This window comes from Anopheles arabiensis (assembly GCF_016920715.1).
Source record: "Anopheles arabiensis isolate DONGOLA chromosome Y unlocalized genomic scaffold, AaraD3 chrY_contig0002, whole genome shotgun sequence".
Classification (NCBI taxonomy): domain Eukaryota; kingdom Metazoa; phylum Arthropoda; class Insecta; order Diptera; family Culicidae; genus Anopheles; species Anopheles arabiensis.
The window spans coordinates 140464-159525 of NW_024412076.1; the positions used below are offsets into that span (position 1 = coordinate 140464).

The window sequence follows — 19062 nt, forward strand, 5'->3', positions numbered from 1 at the left end:
TTACTTGCCGTTTTAAAATTCCCAAGCAGCATTTTATAGAGTTTTTGTCATCTTCGCTACCGACCGGTGCACACCTGTTGTATATAAAATATTTTACATTTCGCAGAAAATTTTGGTTATTTGCTTTAGGATAATTCGATATCAATGCGATTTAATACTTAAAATACAATTACAATACAGATTTATTATTATTCATTAAGGTACGATGATATAGCCAAAATAGTCTTACAGTTTAAAGTTCTCAAAACGCGAACAGCTTTTGATTGGAGTAATATTCCCAAAGTAGAAAATACAAAATAGTGAAAGTTTATTTAGATAAATTAAACACATGAAATGAATTGATTGCCTATTAACGTTTGTATTAGTATTAACGTTAATATATGCGCTTCTCAAACTACTGGTCCAGAAGATGTGGCCGATGCTCTCTCTAACACACCTGTTGGTGCACTGCTCCCTATGCTACCAGTCATCACTGTCGATACGTTCACCTCTGCCATCAAACGTGTCAAATCCTCATATACCCCTGGCCCAGATGGTATACCGGCCGTTATCCTAAAGTGGTGTGCTTCTGCGCTTGCTCCCTCGCTGATGAAGATTTTTAAGGAGTCCCTGAGATGTGGAATCTTTCCTAAGAATGATGCTGTAAACTATCGTGGCATAACCTCACTCAGCGTGTGTGCAAAGGTGTTCGAAATGCTAATCTACGAGCCATTGTTGGCCTCGGCCTGCAACTATATTAGTGTGAATCAACATGGTTTTGTACCCAGGCGATCTACAACGACTAATCTACTAGAATGTGTTAGCAAATGCCATAAATCTATCGATAACGGTTTACAACTAGATGCTATTTACACGGATATCAAGGCAGCATTCGACAGTGTATCGCACTCCATCTTGCTAGCGAAACTCGACTTACTTGGTCTCCCAAACCCTATGATAATGTGGCTTAGATCGTACCTTACAGATCGTCAATATTCTGTGAAGTTAGGCCCGTACATGTCAAGTCCAGTGCATGCATCTTCTGGAGTCCCGCAGGGCAGCAACCTGGGTCCTTTGCTGTTCCTTCTTTTCATCAACGACGCGACATTGATCCTTCTGAGCTTTCGCGTCATCTACTGTACGCAGATGACGCGAAAATTTTTCGTGTTATTCGTGAACCAGAAGACCACGCCCGACTGCAAACTTCCTTGCATGAGTTCCAGTGTTGGTGCAACCGTAATGCTTTATCCCTATGCACACATAAATGTGAAGCCATTACTTTCAGTCGTTCTCGCTGCCCATCATTGTATGAATATGCGCTTGATGGACAGTCCTTGGCGCGAAAACAATGTGTTAAGGATCTAGGTGTTTTGCTCGATACAAAACTATCATTTAAGGATCAGCTGGATCACGTAGTAGCCACCAGCAATAGAATGCTAGGACTAGTTATCAATATGACTCGCGAGCTTATTGATATACCTTGCACCAAGGCGCTCTATTGCTCACTTATCCGGTCATTAATGGAATATGCAAATATCGTATGGTGGCCAACTGCAGCGCGTCCGTTAGCTCGATTGGAATCAATCCAGCGCAAAATTTCACGATTTGCACTTCGCTCATGGAACCAAAGGCTCGATTACCGGACTAGGTGTTTACTACTCGGGCTACCCACCCTAAGTGAGCGTATACGAAAAGCCAGGTTGTCGTTCATCACGGGACTTCTCGACGGCCGTATTGACTCTCCGTCACTACTGGCTGCCATCAACCTGTACGTTCCGGCCAGGCCGCTCCGGACTCGGGCAATGTTGGCCCTCGACGATCGTAGAACGCAATTTGGCTCCTCTGACCCATTCCTACTCATGTGCCGTGCTTTCAACGCAGTCAGCGACGCTTTTGAGCCGAGGATTTTGCCAACTGAGTTTAATGATCGTGTTTCTGTGTTAAATTTGGTTCCATAGTGCACATTTTTATGTCATGTTTTATGTTTTATGTTATTGTAATCCATTGTAAAGAACTCATTGTAAAACATTGCTAAAATGGTTCGAGTGGGCATTATTGTCCATCGATAGACAAATAAACATAAACATAACGTTTACGTTTATGGCAATTTGGAATGATAGTTGCTTTGGGTGCGAGGGCTTTTTGCAAGGGCGCTTAACGAGGTTAAAAAATACTTTTATAACATTAAAAATTCTTGTAATACCAATAGTTTGACAAATAAATAACTAAGTTTTTTTTATGATAACATCCATATCCATTTGTAGAATTGTATTAAAATATTTCTCAAAGTAGTTATAAGCATCGGTTATTGATGTAAAAAATAAAAAATATAATAATAATGTGATAATTTTTTGTATTCATATATTTTCCATAAGTCTTCTCTTCAAAGATGATTCCTGAACTTCTTTTTATTTGTTTTCAATTTTGTCATATTCTCATTATTGCATAAAAATAATCAAAAATACAACATGATTGATTATCTATTCATTTTGCTTATACATGACGGTAAAACCAGGCTTTAAAAAAATGATGCTTGAGTTTGCGCTAAACAAGCGTTACGTGTAACGCTAGCGTAACGTAGAGGGCTGAGCGTTACTTTTACCAAATAATTAATTATGCGATCTATGAGGTCCAAGGGTGTTTGTCTTGGATAATAACTGGGAAACATTTGTATGATAACGGAAGGTGGGGAAAAATCACCAATTGTAAAAATTAAAATGGAAACATCGGTCGCGGAGCATCGCTAAGTCAGTATACCAAATGAAGTCAGTATCCCAAGAAAATATATGGCATTCAGTGAACAGCATAGATTTTGGAGTTGAAATCAATTTTACATCGTGATATCACCCTGCTAGCAATTCTTGCATGAAGTATCTGGCGGGTAGCTCTTAATTGACATTTGTTAGCGCTTTCTAATAAATATCTAAAATTTGCAATTTTTTCATTAATAGAAAACTCGATTTTCGATTTCTTTTTGGACAGAATTCATAGTAAACATAAATATTACTTTGATTATTGATATTTTTGAAGCATATTTTTGTTAAACTAGCATATGTAAACGAATCGAGTTGCATTACTGTCACTTCAGGAAAGTTGATATTTTCGTTATTTTTTCTCCGATTGAATCGGTTAAATCAAAGTGAGTTAATCACACTTTAGAATTACAAACCTTCTACATTTGAAAATAAAATGAAGATTTCTAATCATTTTTCTTGAAATATTGAAATATAACATAAATCACCCTCCATAGTTTGATTAATATTTTGGACAGTTTCGAGCTTATGTTGAGAAATACAGACGATTTAATTCAGATTCCGTACAGGCTGAAGTTTTCGTTTATAATCGTTAAATCATTATCATAAACATTTTATTGAGTTTTTAAGTTGTGTCAAGGTCTGGACAGTTGATTATGGATGTTGGTAGTCTTCTTACGGCCGTCTTCATACATTCAAATTAATTTTTTATAAATCTATTGCTGCTTAAAAACATAGTTTTAATGTTATTTATTACAGATTATCTCCACTTCTCAGAATTAAAAACAAGAATCTAAATTTCGATTCGATATCCTGGCAGAATAAAATATAAATATTAATATAATTCAGAGCAACAATTGATATATAACTGTTGTTTCCGTGTTAATAACAACTTCCACAATATATTCTCATTGTTTTTGAATGCAAAAACCTGGCGTTGGTCTAAAGTGTACGACCGGTCAGAACGCTTCTGGATTGACCGAGAAAATATTTAATTACTATTGTATCAGGGCCTACAAAGGGTGTTTATTACCAGCTCAGTTATCAGGATTCACACGGGATAAAATTTATGTCTCGTTTCAATTAAAAAATAGAAGAATATGTAATCCTAGGAGTACAAACGACCCAGCCCATAAAGTCTTTTTAGGCCGTCCACAAAGACAGAGGAGGCGTGGTAGGTGGTCCCAAATTGAGGTGGCAAGATGGCGTGGAGGCGTCCGCCATTAAGGCCGGGATAACGGACTGGCAGACGAAGGCGCGAGACCGTGAGCGGTTTCGAACACTCCTGAGGCAGGCCAAGACCGCAAAGCGGTTGTAGCGCCGGATAAGTAAGTTAGTAAGGAGTACAAAACAAAGATTAAAATTATTTCAATCATTTTATCTCACAGCTTCACTTCTTCGTATCGGCCGTAATAACCGTAGGAAAGTCAGATCTGCTGTGACAATCATATATTTGTAAACCAAAGGGTTTTTATTTTACCACTGAGTTTATTGGAACTATATAACATATACCAGATACGGGTACTTCCCGACATATGCTATTGTTGGAATTTGGATAATTATTTTTAACTTAAATTTGAATTGTACATGAAACAAAGCGTTAGGAAACTAAGATTAGGTTATAAACTACTCGACGTGAGAAACTGCTCGATCTGCATGAATTATGAACTGCATGAAATATTATATACAAAAAGGACAAACGAATATACAGTTGCAAACCGACCAGTGATAAAGGTGTACACTTTCCTATTCAAATTTCCTCCAAATATCACAGCCAGCCCCTTTTCGTGAATATATTTCACATTTTTGGTCCTTCGAACCGGATATTGATATACGGAGAAGAAATAAGTTTCTTTCTGCCTCAAGAGTGGAATTCGGTATTCGTCGTCAAGTGTGCAAGTCATTCCGTGACAATTCCCACCATCGCATATCGCCCCGCATCAAGGGCAACGGTCGGTTACACGCCATCATTTTGAATTTCGCGCCATCGCTTTGTTCGTTATTTTCGTGTGATATCGCAGTATTTTCTTTGTGCAATGGATAAGAAAATTAAAGCAGTGCAACTGAAAAAGAGGATCGCCCTGGAGAACATAAAATCGCTGGAACGGTTCCAGGCGAAATATTCGAGTGATGATGTCAAGCAGATTCCGGAGGTGTTAGAAGATCTGGCGAAACATAAGGAAGAGTTTTTCACCGCAGTTTCGAAACTGGAAGAGCTTGAAGATAAAGACGAAGCGGTCGAAGCCAGCATAATGGAACGGATCGACATTGAAGAACGCTGTCGTAAGCTAAAATCATTTCTACGGGAAAGACAGCCTAAGGAAGAAAGTTCGCTCAACGATACAACGGGCTTGGCTTCCTCAACGCTTGCATTCGGTCGACCCCACGCGCCAAATTTACGATTGCCCAAAATCGAACTTCCAACATTTGACGGAGATCACACAAAATGGCTTTCTTTCCGAGATCGCTTCATCGCAATTATCGACGCTTTCGCCGAGCTTCCATCTATCGCGAAGCTCCAATACTTATTGTCATCGTTGAAGGGGGACGCGGTGGTACCCTTCGAGCATACACCTTTAACGGCGGACAACTATTCGGTTACCTGGGCGGCGCTTCTTAAACGGTACGACAATTCTCGTCTTTTGATTCGCGAATACTATCGCAAATTGCACTACCTTCCGGGAGTGCAATTGGTGTGCGTTGACAAGCTCACACACCTGGTGGATGAATTCACCCGCTTCGTCAACGGGTTGAAAAAGCTGAACGAACCGGTTGACTCGTGGGACACACCCCTCTCAAACATGCTGCTGATGAAGTTGGATCGAGAGACATTGTTGGCTTGGGAGAAACATTCCGTGCACTTCACGACGGACAAATATAAGGATGTGATCGACTTCGTGCAAGATCGTATCCAAATCTTGAAATCGACCAACAACTTCGTGAAGGATCAAGCAGCTAGTGGTATCAAGGTGGCCGGTCTCATTCGTCAACCAGGGCAACGGAGATTCATCGCGAATGCAACTATATCTCGCTCGGCTCCTGCTGCATCGACTGCGCACACCCAACAGCCAAAGTGTCCATTGGAGTGTTCCAAAGACCACACACTGCGCAATTGTCCAGTGTTCATCGCCAAGGAGGTCCAACAGCGACGGGACGTCGTTGCATCGAAGCGGGTGTGCTGGAACTGTTTGAGCAGCAATCATCAGGTTAAAGCGTGCAAGTCGGATTATTCGTGTCGCACGTGTCGTGAGCGTCATCACACACTTCTACATCATTCACCACCCTATGCTCCACCCGCAACGGTAACATTGTCAGCTCAGTCGAATGAAGACAATGTGTTTCTGGCGACGGCAAACATCCAGATCAAGGATGACTACGGAAACACCCATGAAGCAAGGGCTTTGTTGGATTCGGGATCCATGTCTAATTTCATCGCAGAGGAGTTCGCACGGAAACTGCTGACGAGTCGCAAAAGGGTCAACGTCGCTGTATCGGGCATCGGCAATGCAGTACAGCAGATCAAGGGTTCCATCGTCGCTACCGTTCAGTCCAAGACACAACCCTTCGCAACGGAGATGACTTTCTTGGTTCTGGACACGCCATCCGCAAACATCCCTACATCACCAACGGACGTCTCTTCATGGAAAATGCCGGACGTGGCATTGGCGGACAGCACCTTTAACAGTCCGGGGCAAATCGACATCGTCATCGGAGGCGATACGTTCTGGGAGCTCCACACCGGTCGCAAGCGCTCTATCGGTAGAGGCAAACCGTGGCTGGTCGAAACCCACTTTGGTTGGGTTGTCACCGGCAACACTCATCATTCGTCAGTCGGTCCGCGGCTGTGCCATCTATCTGCATACGACACCCCACTGGAGGAGACCATGCAGCGGTTCTGGGAGAGTGAAACCATAGCCGAGGATCCTGTGCTATCGGTTGAGGAGAATGCTTGCGAGAAGCATTTCGTAGCAACAACTGTTCGCAACTCAAGTGGAAGGTATGTCGTTAGTTTGCCATTTAACTCCAACCCTAATATCGTTTTAGGAGAGTCGAAGGAAATAGCCGATCGCAGACTGCGTTGTATCGAACGGCGGTTGAACACCAATGCTAAAATGAAAGAAAAGTATGTGAAATTTATGAGAGAATATGAGCATTTGGAGCATATGAAGCGACTTACCAGTCCTGCAAACGATTCTGTAGAGCATTACTAGTTCCCACATCACACTGTCGTTAAGGAATCAAGCACAACCACGAAGGTGCGTATCGTGTTCGATGCATCCTATAAGACTTCGAGTGGTTACTCATTGAACGAGAAACTCTTAGTGGGACCAGTCGTTCAAGAAGATCTTTTATCGATTATTCTTCGGTTTCGTTCTCGTGCCATTGCTCTCACTGCAGACGTAGAGAAGATGTATCGGCAAATTTTACATAGCCCTCATGACCGTAACTATCTGCGCATCCGGTACAGAGAACATCCTGCAGATCCTATATCGACATTTGAGCTACAGACGGTTACGTACGGCACAGCCTCTGCTCCATTTTTAGCAACCAGGACCCTAAAACAGATTGCTCTTGATCACAAGGAAGAGTATCTTTTGGCAATGAATGCGGTCATGAACGATTTTTACGTAGATGATTTGCTAACGGGTACCGATGATTTGTCCGAAGCAATCGTTATACAAAGGCAAATCTCAGACATGCTAAATTCAGCTGGTTTCACGCTGAAGAAATGGGCATCGAACCGCACCGAAGCATTGCAGAACGTTTCTACAGAAGATGTGGCGGTACAACTCACGCACGAGTGGAAGAGATCGAAACCAGTATCCGCACTAGGCATCGTTTGGGAACCGGCAACTGATACACTACGGTTTCGTATTGAGATACCACCTACCACCTACCAGCATGACGAAAAGGTTAATTTTGTCATATATCGCCAAGATATTTGATCCCCTCGGGTTACTGGGCCCAACGATCATCATCGCAAAGATGTTTATGCAGCAACTATGGGCTCTCAAGATTAATGGAAAGGCATATGACTGGGACAGCGAGCTACCATCGCACTTACAGCATGAATGGTCGAAATTTCACTCTACATTATCTTCACTACGCAATTTGACAGTCCCACGGTACATATCGCATTGCACGGCAACAAGTCTGCAAATTCATATCTTTGCTGACGCATCACAACTAGCATATGGTGCTTGTTGCTTCATTCGGGCTGAAAGCATGGAGAGAGTCACCGTGCAACTGCTAACAGCCAAGTCAAAGGTCGTTGCGTTATCCAATTCACATTCCATCGCTCGATTGGAATTATGTGCAGCGCGACTAGCCACACTCCTATATGAGAAAGTCCGGCAATCACTGAAAATTTCTGCTACCACCATCTGTTTGACCGATTCCATGACTGTCCTTCACTGGCTGAATTCAGCACTAAATCGATGGAAGCCCTTCGTTGCAAACAGGGTTGCAAAAATTCAGTAAACGGCTGGAATACAATGCTGGAAGCATGTTCCAGGCTCGGACAATCCAGCAGACGACATTTCGCTAGGTTTAACTCCGGAAAAGTTGCTAGTGTGTGAGCGTTGGTGGCACGGGCCACATTGGTTAGCACGCAACTCGGAAAAATGGCCACAGAACACACCATCACCAAGCGAAGATGAGAGCGCAGAAGAAGAAAAACTATCGTCAAGGGTTGCAAGCACAGCATTAATCTGCGAATTTCGAAACAATTTGTTCTCACGATTTTCGATCTACCACAAACTGCAAAGAGTTGTTGCATATTGTTTGCGCTTTAAAGAAAACGCAAAGCGTCGTGTAGGAAACAAGGTCCATGCTAAGGACATCCCACCGCTCACTGTAGACGAACTAAAAGCAGCAGAACTCAAACTGTGTTATCTTTCGCAACAAGACAACTTTTCCGAAGAGATACAACACCTGCAGAAGGGCAAAGAGATTCCGAAGAACTCCAAATTGAAATGGATTTCCCCTTTCATAGATATGCAAGGTATTCTGCGCATTGGTGGCCGGCTCAAAAACGCACATCTATTGGAATCAGAAAAACACCCGGTAATATTATCATCGAAACATCCACTGTCCGCACTACTAGCTGTTTCGATACACTTGAGTAAGCTGCATGCTGCACCACAACTGCTTTTAACAACACTACGCCAAAGCTTTTGGATAATTGGCGGTCGCAATTTATGCAAGTCTGTGTACCACAGTTGCCACGCATGTTTTAAGACCAAACCCACACTGATTAAGCAAAGTATCGCCGATTTGCCAACATCACGAGTCACACCAACAAGGCCATTCTCAGTATGCGGAGTAGACTATTGCGAACCAATCTATATAAAACAAACCATACGCAACAGAAGTCCGATTAAAGCATACATCGCCATATTTGTATGTTTTTCAACAAGAGCGGTACATATCGAACTGGTTGGCGATTTAACATCAACAGCATTTATCAATGCACTTCGTCGTTTGATTGCACGTCGTGGTCAAATAAGTGAACTGCATTCCGACGGGACGTGCGCGTTCATTTTGCAACGCTGGCATTTGCTGATCACGCTTCTTACCATGGCCCTAAGGTCGATTACCCAAAACCTTTGCCGGATTGCCGCAATAACCGCTTCCATCTTTTTATGCATGTAGCGTTCATGATAATGCTGTATGATCAATTCTGTCACGTGATGCCTCTTGGGTAATATTATGGGTTGTTTCACGTCATCGGAGAGGAAGCATATATTTGCTAATCGTCCTCTTGCTCGTAGTAGTCCTTCTATTACTTGTGGATTGAGATTCTTTATTGTGCTGTTTTTAGAGACTTGTCCATTGAGTGAAAGCTGAACTAAATCATCTTCGTATATCTCCCATTGTGCCTTTTGCAATAGGAGTTTTTCTGCTTTATCCAGGTTTTCCTTTTCTACTATCGGGGAAAATGCTAATCGCTTGACCTTGCTTTTCAAAAATTCTATATATTTTAAATTGATTGCCAGTGATCTCTTCAGTCTTAGCCAATTTGAACACCATTCGGTTTTTATAAAGTTGAATGTTCTCTTCTCTATGGTTTTAATCATAAGATTTGGACGGATTTCTTCATGAGTAATGATTAGCTTGGGGTCCCTATATTCAATTTCGCTTTGTTTAAAAAATACTGGGCCAATCAGCCATATAGATTTTCTTGTAACTACCTTGGTTGCTTCGTCTACAGGATTACTTTCGGAGGAGACCCACTTCCATTGATTAGCATTGGTAGTATCTAAAATCTCTCCAATTCTTACCGCTACAAATTGTTTGTACTTTTGTGGATCGGCATTGTTCCATCCTAGGACGGTTTTGGAATCTGACCAATAATAGTCCCTATCAGTGGTAATTCTTAATTCCTCCTTAACAGTCTCGGCGAGTCTGACTCCGAGTACTGCTGCTTGAAGTTCCAGCTTAGGAATTGAGAGTGGTTTTATTGGTGCCACTCTCGTTTTGCCGCCACTATGTTTACGTCAATCCCCTATTCTAATAATGTTCTTAAGTACACTACTGCTGCGAACGCTTTCTCCGAAGCGTCAACGAAAGTGTGTAACTCAGTTACTTCGATATTGCTAGCCACCGAGTAGCATCTAGGTATTTGTATGTGTTCTAGTTCCTTTATTCTTTCTTTCCATCTTTGCCATTGTTCCATTATGCGTTCTGGTACTGGGCTATCCCAATCCAGTTCTGTTTTCCAAATTTCTTGGATGATGACCTTCGCTTGCGTAGTATAGTTTGCCGCTAGCCCCAATGGATCATATATTTTCATCAAGTAGGCTCTTTTTGAAATTATGGAACACGGGGTATGCTTAAGCTTATACCTTAACACATCGTTTGTTTTGTCCCAGTATTGCCCCAAAATTTTCTCAAAATTCATATCTTTATTAGAGATGTGCAGCAGCTCTTGTTGTGAGGATCTATCATCTGGGATGCTTCTTATTACCTCCTGACAGTTAGAAACGAAATTTCTCATAAAGACATGCGCTCTATCATGTATGAGGCAAACCTCGTTAATAGTCTTGATTGCATCATTGATAGTCCGAAAACTATCAAGATAATCATCAACATAGTGGTTTTTACTATTGCTTCCACTGCAGTGGGGTATTTGTCTTTATATTTTAAGTCGTTTTCATTTTTAACGAACTGGGCACAAGCAGGAGAGCATGTGGCACCGAAGGTCATGACGTTCATAACGTATACTTGGGGTTCGTTGCGTGGATTATCCCTGAATAAAAATCGTTGAGCCACTTGATCTTCTTTGCGGATCCGTATCTGATGGAACATCTCCTTGATGTCCCCTGAACAGGCGATAGGGTATTCGCGAAAGCGGATTAATACTCCAAAAATTGACGTAGTGGCGTCTGGTCCGGACAAGAGAGTAGAGTTAAGTGAAATCCCTTCGTTCTTTGCAGCTGCATCGAAAACCAGTCTTGGTTTTGGAGTTGGCTTATTTGGATTGATGACCATAAAATGGGGAATGTAATTGATCTTTGGATCTCTATTCAGCAATTCAAATGGTGTTAGTTTACGAGCGTAACCTTTCTGAACATAATCAGTAATTTGATTTTTATACCAGGTTTTCATCTCGTCATTACCTTTCATTTTCCGTTTTTGGCTTTCGAGCCTTCTTAGCGCCTGTGCGTAGCTGCTTGGTAAGGATACATTGGGATCTTTCCAAAGTAGGCCAATCTCATACTGATTATTTGTTTATTTCAGTGTGTCATTCATTACACTTAGGGCTCTTTCATGGTCCTTTGATTTTTGGGGTGAATTTGGTTTCCCTTACGCCCAATTCTTCTGTTGAAAAAACCTTTTCATCAGGTCCCTCATTGACTTTTCTTCCTCCTCTTTCTTATCCTGTATTGTGAAAAGATGTTGATTTTCTTTTGCATCACCATCTCTGCACTTTCCAAATACGACCCAACCAATGCGTGTTTTGTGTGCCACTGGTTCATTGGGCGCTCCTGATTTGGACTCCACAGCTTGCGTGTAATCAGCATGTGGAAGTCCTAACAGAATGGTGGGTTTAGCATTTTTGTAGCTTGAAATATTTACCGTCTTTTTTTTTCTCTCTTCAACACGTTTGCATTGATGCTTTGAGTGGGTAGGTCCAGTTCATTTACTGTCCTAATGTCCTTGACATAAAGCAGCCTGCCGTTTGGACCTCTGAGTTTCAGAGATACCGACGTGCTTGTATCCTCTACCTGGTTGCATCCATTTGTCCACGAAAGTGTTAACGGCTTCCTTGGGCCATGCAGATTTAGTTTTTGTCTTAGGCTTTCTGTCATGAGGCTCGTTGAGGATCCTGGGTCTATCAATGCAAATGTTTCGATGGAGTTGTTTTCGTTATAGACAGTTATTGGCAGAACTTGAAATAGGTATTGTTCCGAGTTTTGATGAAAATTTAAATGTGCTTTTGACGCCGCGCCCATTGAGTTGAATTTTTCTTCATGCAATATGGTGTTGTGTCGTCGTCCACAACCATCCACTGTACACTGCGGCCTTGAGCGACAGTTAATGGCCGCATGGTTAGAGAATTTGCAGCAGTTAGTGCAAACGTTTTTCTCCTTCAGCATTTTCCATCTTTCGTTTACTGAGGCATTCTTTAGCTTGTAACAAGATATGGTTTCATGAGGACGGCTGCAAATTAGACAGCTTTTATTTGAAATTTGATGGCTGGCTGAATAGTGAGTATTCAGCCTCGCCGGTCTGTCTCTTTGACCACCTTCCATAGCAAGAAGTGTGATCGCCACGTCTTCTGTTGGTTTCAACCATTTGCTGAAATCTTTCAAGGTTTTGATTTTGTCACCTTCCTCGTTAAGTGAATCTCTGAGCCACCTGGTTTTAAGGTCCGGAGAGAGTTTTGCGACCAGATCTATAAGGAGCCTTTGGTCCATCAAGTACTCCGTTTGGTTCAACATGGTCATATTTTCCACCATGTTATTCAGTGCGTTACAGAACTCAATAATCGAAGATGGATTTTCCAAAGATGCCCGTTTAACCACCATAAGGTCTTTTAGTAAGGCGTTAAAAATGCTAACTGGGTTGCCATATAACCTCCCCAATCTTTCCAAGATTGCATCCACGTTACTTGGGTTCAACATCAACCCGCTAACGGATCGCAATGCATCTCCCTTAAGGTGAATTTGGAGCCGTGCAAGGTTTTCCAAATTCGTAAATTTTTCTGTTCGAGTGGTTTCTTCGAACAGTAGTTTAAAACGAGGCCATGTTCTATAATTGCCATAGAAATCCGGAAGTTTTAAAACTGTCTTCTTGCGTGGAGCAAAACCCAAGTTTGCCATTTTATTTACGTTTGTTGTAAGTGTCTGTAGGTCGTCTTGTAGGTGAGTTGTGTCGGATTGGTTATGTATTTCTTCATTTCTTAATATGTCTTCTAGTCTTTCGATTTCCTTCTCACACCTTTCGTTTTCTTCTCTAGTTCTTTTTCCGCTTCAGTTTTTTCTTTTAGTAGCCTCTCTGTTTGCATTAAGGCCTCCCTATTTCCCTTGCGTTCCTCAGCTATTGTGTAGCATTTTGGACACACATATTTTTTAACGGGACCTTCTAGCTTCAGACATTTGAGATGTAACCATCTGTCACACTCGATACAATTAACTTGTGTGTCCCACTCATCGGGGTTCTTGCATAGCTTGCAATTGCCTTTCGGGTTGCTTTTAAATATGATATCCATACTACTCACTTTGCGTAACCGGTGGATAAAGTAACTGGGCTGTCGCTGCCGATCTGGATGGGTGTCGTCGTGTCGTTGCTGCTCTTACAACGCCCCTGCTTGTCCTGCTCGAGGTCGTCTTCAGGTGATCCCCCGCGGTGTCGTCAGTACCCCTGTCTTCTGGTCGCCTTCAGATCCGCTGCTTGGGTAGTATTGCCGCCACGCTTTTTCGTTGGATAATCGGGTCTTCCGGGGCGATGACCATTGGCTACCGATCACCGTATCAACACACGTCAATAAGCTGGACACGTACTACTCCACTAGTTCGCACTCTTATCAACACCTTTATGTTTGTGGTTTCCCGGAAATGCTAAAGCCGGATACGATTTAGCTCGAAGATTTCTTTTTGTATGCACGTCCCGTATTGTTACATTCCCCAACTGTTGATCTTTTCTTGATCCGCACATTTACTTGTGTTGTTGTAATTGGAGTACACAGCCGGTGCTTTACGGGAACGTCCGTAGACCGCGGTCGTTAGCGTCTTGTGGGTTTTACTACGTTCTCACTGCGAATGTGTGCCACACGCGTAATTGTTTACACTGCACTTTGTTACTAGTACGCTACGTAATGATTTTCGATCAGATGTTCTCAGGTCGTCCGTTTTTAAACGCCCTTTCAGAGGTTGCGTTTCACTGCACACACACACCCTTTTTGTTTTGTTTACAAACCTGTGGTACGACCGATACGATATAGCGAACGTCGTTTTTTTTTACCACCGGTGTCTTTATTCAATCACAATATATCGGTGATCGTACGGCGCCTTACTGAATTCTGTCTCTGTACCTTGGACTTCTTAAGCACTGTTTCAGGCGTTTTTTTTTGCACTCGTTTGGTTTGTTGCACTTTACGTTTTTGGCTACTATTATACATTCGCGATGTTTTCCGCTTTTACGAACCTTCCTCCTTTGGAGCGCCGGTTGTTTTTCTCTATCGGTCAGGAATACGTTCGTCAAGATCGGAAGCTAATCTCCGACTTGTATGTTCCTGCCGACTCTGGGTTTCAAGATCGGAAGTTAACCTCCGACTTGTACGTTGCGAGGTCTCTATTAATCCTCTCTGGAGCCACCATATATTTTCCGCACCGAGTCTGAACTCGTTGGGAAGCGCCAAGACACGAGGATTTTACCGTCCGACTTGGCTTGGAACAGACAAACAACTTAGTCTTTGAGTTCTTGTGGTTGAAAGTCGATTTATTCATGCTTATTCCTAACTTATAAACTAATTTTCTGCTGATCGATCGCGATCAGCAGTTTTTATTCTGGTCGTTATTGTTTACATTAGATTTGCTTACAATTGTTTTCGTTCGGTCGGTCAGTTCCCAGGCCGTGATGACCTAATTATGCGGCGCTGTCATCAACATCCTGACCCCCGTAATTCCTCGTAGAGGGGTTACTATTTGGTGACGGTTTAAACGGCGGGGGGCGTAAAGTGTACATTTTAGCTCGTACTTGTTTGATAATAAATGCTATGGTTATTCCAAATATTAAAGAGGCGACGCAGGCTATTGTACTTGTAATTATCATGAGGTAGAGCTGATCCCTATTTGTTTCTTCTTTTTGCTCTGCGCTTAAATTCAGTATTTTGGCCAGCGGCTTGAAATACATTTTTGTTTCTACAGCTTCAATTTTCATGGTTGGCTGGATTTCTATGTTCTTGGTCTGTATTTTACAGTCTTGGCTAAGTGTTATTACCCCAGCTTGATACGCGGGATGTGTCAGTGTTTTGTTACATTTGAGGTATATTTCGTTAGGATGAGAAGAGTAGTATAGGATTTTGTTCGGCTGGGAGAGCTTTACAAATTTGGTTATTGAGTTTTTAATTGGTTTTATACCACACAAGCATTCTGTTTTTATATGTCTGAAAGATGAGGATAAACAATCCAAATCTCTTCTAACGGCTACATCGGAGGACACGTGATGAGTGCTATTGTATCGCTTAATATCTGTAGGGTATATATAGTGTATATCGTTTATAGCTATTACATTTTCATCTAAGTCCAGAGTTGTAAAGTTTTTAAGGTTTGGTATTACAGTGATATGGAATATTTCGAATCTCTCTTGCGAAACGATGACGTTTTCAATAGGTACTATTATTTCTCCCCTAAATAACTCTTTGCTAGAAATTCGGGGGTGGTCTAGAATTATATACCCATCGGGTAACCTTGATTGTATCTTCTTGGAAATTTTCGTCGAGTCGAATATGCTAAGGGGCTGGATTTCTAACTCTAGATACCTTGTCGTAATGTATTGTACTATGTCTTCAGCTAGCATGATTGTTTCTGTGACATGCTTTATAAGTACGTTTTTTGGTTTTCATTGAAGCTTTTATTAAGACTCTAAATACCTTCGTTCATGTGGTCTATTTTCATATTTAGTTCGTTTCTAAGTCTGTCACCCTGCTTGATTTTATGAGTCATGTCTTCCGATATATGTTTCAATTTCTGGTCTTCAGAAGCTCTAAAGAAGGCTTACTGTTCGTCAATATCGTCTTCTCCAAAAGAATACCTTTCAAAAATCCAAATATGCCGCTAGATCGTTTGGTTCGTCTTTTTACTGCAGTCTGTGAGAGATGAAGTGCGTGTCGAATGTTTTGTTGTAATGTCAATTTCAAATTTAGAAGATTAGTCGCTTAAGAATGTCGCTCAGTGCCTTGAATACTGTGGTCACCTCTTTCTCCATTGTCAGTAAAGTCTCTGTGTCATTTTCGGGGTGTATTTTCGTGTGGAAGGTTGTTTCCCACACACCCCTTTTCAAGAGAAGCGTTCCTTCGTGGTCGAAGAATATACCAGCTTCTTCAACTGGTTTAACTGAAAGATTGTCTGTTAGTTTCCATGCGGCTAACAGGCTTATAATGCATAGATACCGGGCCATTATAAGGTTTTACGAGATGCTTCCTCCTTTTTGCAGGAGGAGTTTTTGTTCAGCTAATTTCTTGACGTAGGCGATGTTGACTGGTCTTTTAACTCCCCACGAAGGTACGTCTGCAATTTTCTTGCCCTTTACTTCTAGTACTGATAAGTTGATAACAGGGCGTTTGTATTCGCCGTTTTCAACTTTAATCTTTGCGGATCTAACTTGCCCGTCTTTAGCGGGATAAACTTCTACTACCCGGCCATTTAACCACCTACCCACGCGTTGTTCGTCTGGGAAGACGACTAAGTCATCAGGTTGTATTGGGTCTGAGCGTTCTATCCACTTTTCTCGTTTGGCTAATGTTGGGAGGTACTCCTTCAACCAACGTTCCCAATAGTTTTGGGTGATAACTTGTGCCTTCTTTCAGTTGTTTCTGCTAGCTTTAGCTGCTGAAATCCCGGCTGGCGTAGGTTCGGCCTCTCCGGAACACTCTATCAAGAAGTGAAACGGTGTGAGAGGTTCGTCGTCTTCAGTTTCGAGGGGGGATGTGAGTAAGAGGTCTATTATTGAGAATAAATTCGATCTCGATAAAGGCCGATCTTAATACTTCTTCTGGCATATTATCATTATTTGGCAGCAAGCTCTTGACCTCTCGGACCATTCTCTCCCATACACCTCCAAAGTGAGGCGCGGCCGGGGGATTGAAGTGCCATTTGATACCGTTGGTTGCACATCTTTCGATGAGTTCCGTTATTTGCCTGTTTGCCCCAACGAAGTTTGTACCATTGTCACTGTATATGTGACAAATCTTTCCACGCCTATGCTGCACATTTTTTAGGCAAATTATAAAGGAATTTGTACTTAAGTCTTTAGCGATTTCTTAATGTATAGCGCGCGTTGTCATACACGTGAATATCGCTCCCCATCTTTTTCTACCCTTCTTCCGATTGACACTGTCATGGGTCCAAAGTAATCTACACCTGTATGGGTGAAGGGTTTTTTGAACACAGCGGCTCGGCTTTCTGGAAGGGTGCCATCATCGGGGCAATGGGACGTGCGCGTTCATTTTTGCAACGCTGGCATTTGCTGATCACGCTTCTTACCACGGCCCTAAGGTCGATTACCCAAAACCTTTGCCGGATTGCCGCAATAACCGCTTCCATCTTTTTATGCATGTAGCGTTCATGATAATGCTGTATGATCAATTCTGTCACGTGATGCCTCTTGGGTAATATTATGGGTTGTTTCACGTCATCGGAGAGGAAGCATATATTTGCTAATCGTCCTCTTGCTCGTAGTAGTCCTTCTATTACTTGTGGATTGAGATTCTTTATTGTGCTGTTTTTAGAGACTTGTCCATTGAGTGAAAGCTGAACTAAATCATCTTCGTATATCTCCCATTGTGCCTTTTGCAATAGGAGTTTTTCTGCTTTATCCAGGTTTTCCTTTTCTACTATCGGGGAAAATGCTAATCGCTTGACCTTGCTTTTCAAAAATTCTATATATTTTAAATTGATTGCCAGTGATCTCTTCAGTCTTAGCCAATTTGAACACCATTCGGTTTTTATAAAGTTGAATGTTCTCTTCTCTATGGTTTTAATCATAAGATTTGGACGGATTTCTTCATGAGTAATGATTAGCTTGGGGTCCCTATATTCAATTTCGCTTTGTTTAAAAAATACTGGGCCAATCAGCCATATAGATTTTCTTGTAACTACCTTGGTTGCTTCGTCTACAGGATTACTTTCGGAGGAGACCCACTTCCATTGATTAGCATTGGTAGTATCTAAAATCTCTCCAATTCTTACCGCCACAAATTGTTTGTACTTTTGTGGATCGGCATTGTTCCATCCTAGGACGGTTTTGGAATCTGACCAATAATAGTCCCTATCAGTGGTAATTCTTAATTCCTCCTTAACAGTCTCGGCGAGTCTGACTCCGAGTACTGCTGCTTGAAGTTCCAGCTTAGGAATTGAGAGTGGTTTTATTGGTGCCACTCTCGTTTTTGCCGCCACTATGTTTACGTCAATCCCCTATTCTAATAATGTTCTTAAGTACACTACTGCTGCGAACGCTTTCTCCGAAGCGTCAACGAAAGTGTGTAACTCAGTTACTTCGATATTGCTAGCCACCGAGTAGCATCTAGGTATTTGTATGTGTTCTAGTTCCTTTATTCTTTCTTTCCATCTTTGCCATTGTTCCATTATGCGTTCTGGTACTGGGCTATCCCAATCCAGTTCTGTTTTCCAAATTTCTTGGATGATGACCTTCGCTTGCGTAGTATAGTTTGCCGCTAGCCCCAATGGATCATATATTTTCATCAAGTAGGCTCTTTTTGAAATTATGGAACACGGGGTATGCTTAAGCTTATACCTTAACACATCGTTTGTTTTGTCCCAGTATTGCCCCAAAATTTTCTCAAAATTCATATCTTTATTAGAGATGTGCAGCAGCTCTTGTTGTGAGGATCTATCATCTGGGATGCTTCTTATTACCTCCTGACAGTTAGAAACGAAATTTCTCATAAAGACATGCGCTCTATCATGTATGAGGCAAACCTCGTTAATAGTCTTGATTGCATCATTGATAGTCCGAAAACTATCAAGATAATCATCAACATAGTGGTTTTTACTATTGCTTCCACTGCAGTGGGGTATTTGTCTTTATATTTTAAGTCGTTTTCATTTTTAACGAACTGGGCACAAGCAGGAGAGCATGTGGC

At 41.8% G+C, this 19062-nt stretch overlaps 1 protein-coding gene across 1 annotated transcript; it reads left to right on the forward strand.

Annotated features, from left to right (window-relative positions):
• The first annotated feature begins 4768 nt into the window (after window positions 1–4768).
• LOC120906958 lies at window positions 4769–7678 on the forward strand. Its single transcript, XM_040319010.1, is given in 1 exon segment — window positions 4769–7678. A coding segment is annotated over 1 exon segment (2910 nt).
• Window positions 7679–19062: the final 11384 nt, after the last annotated feature.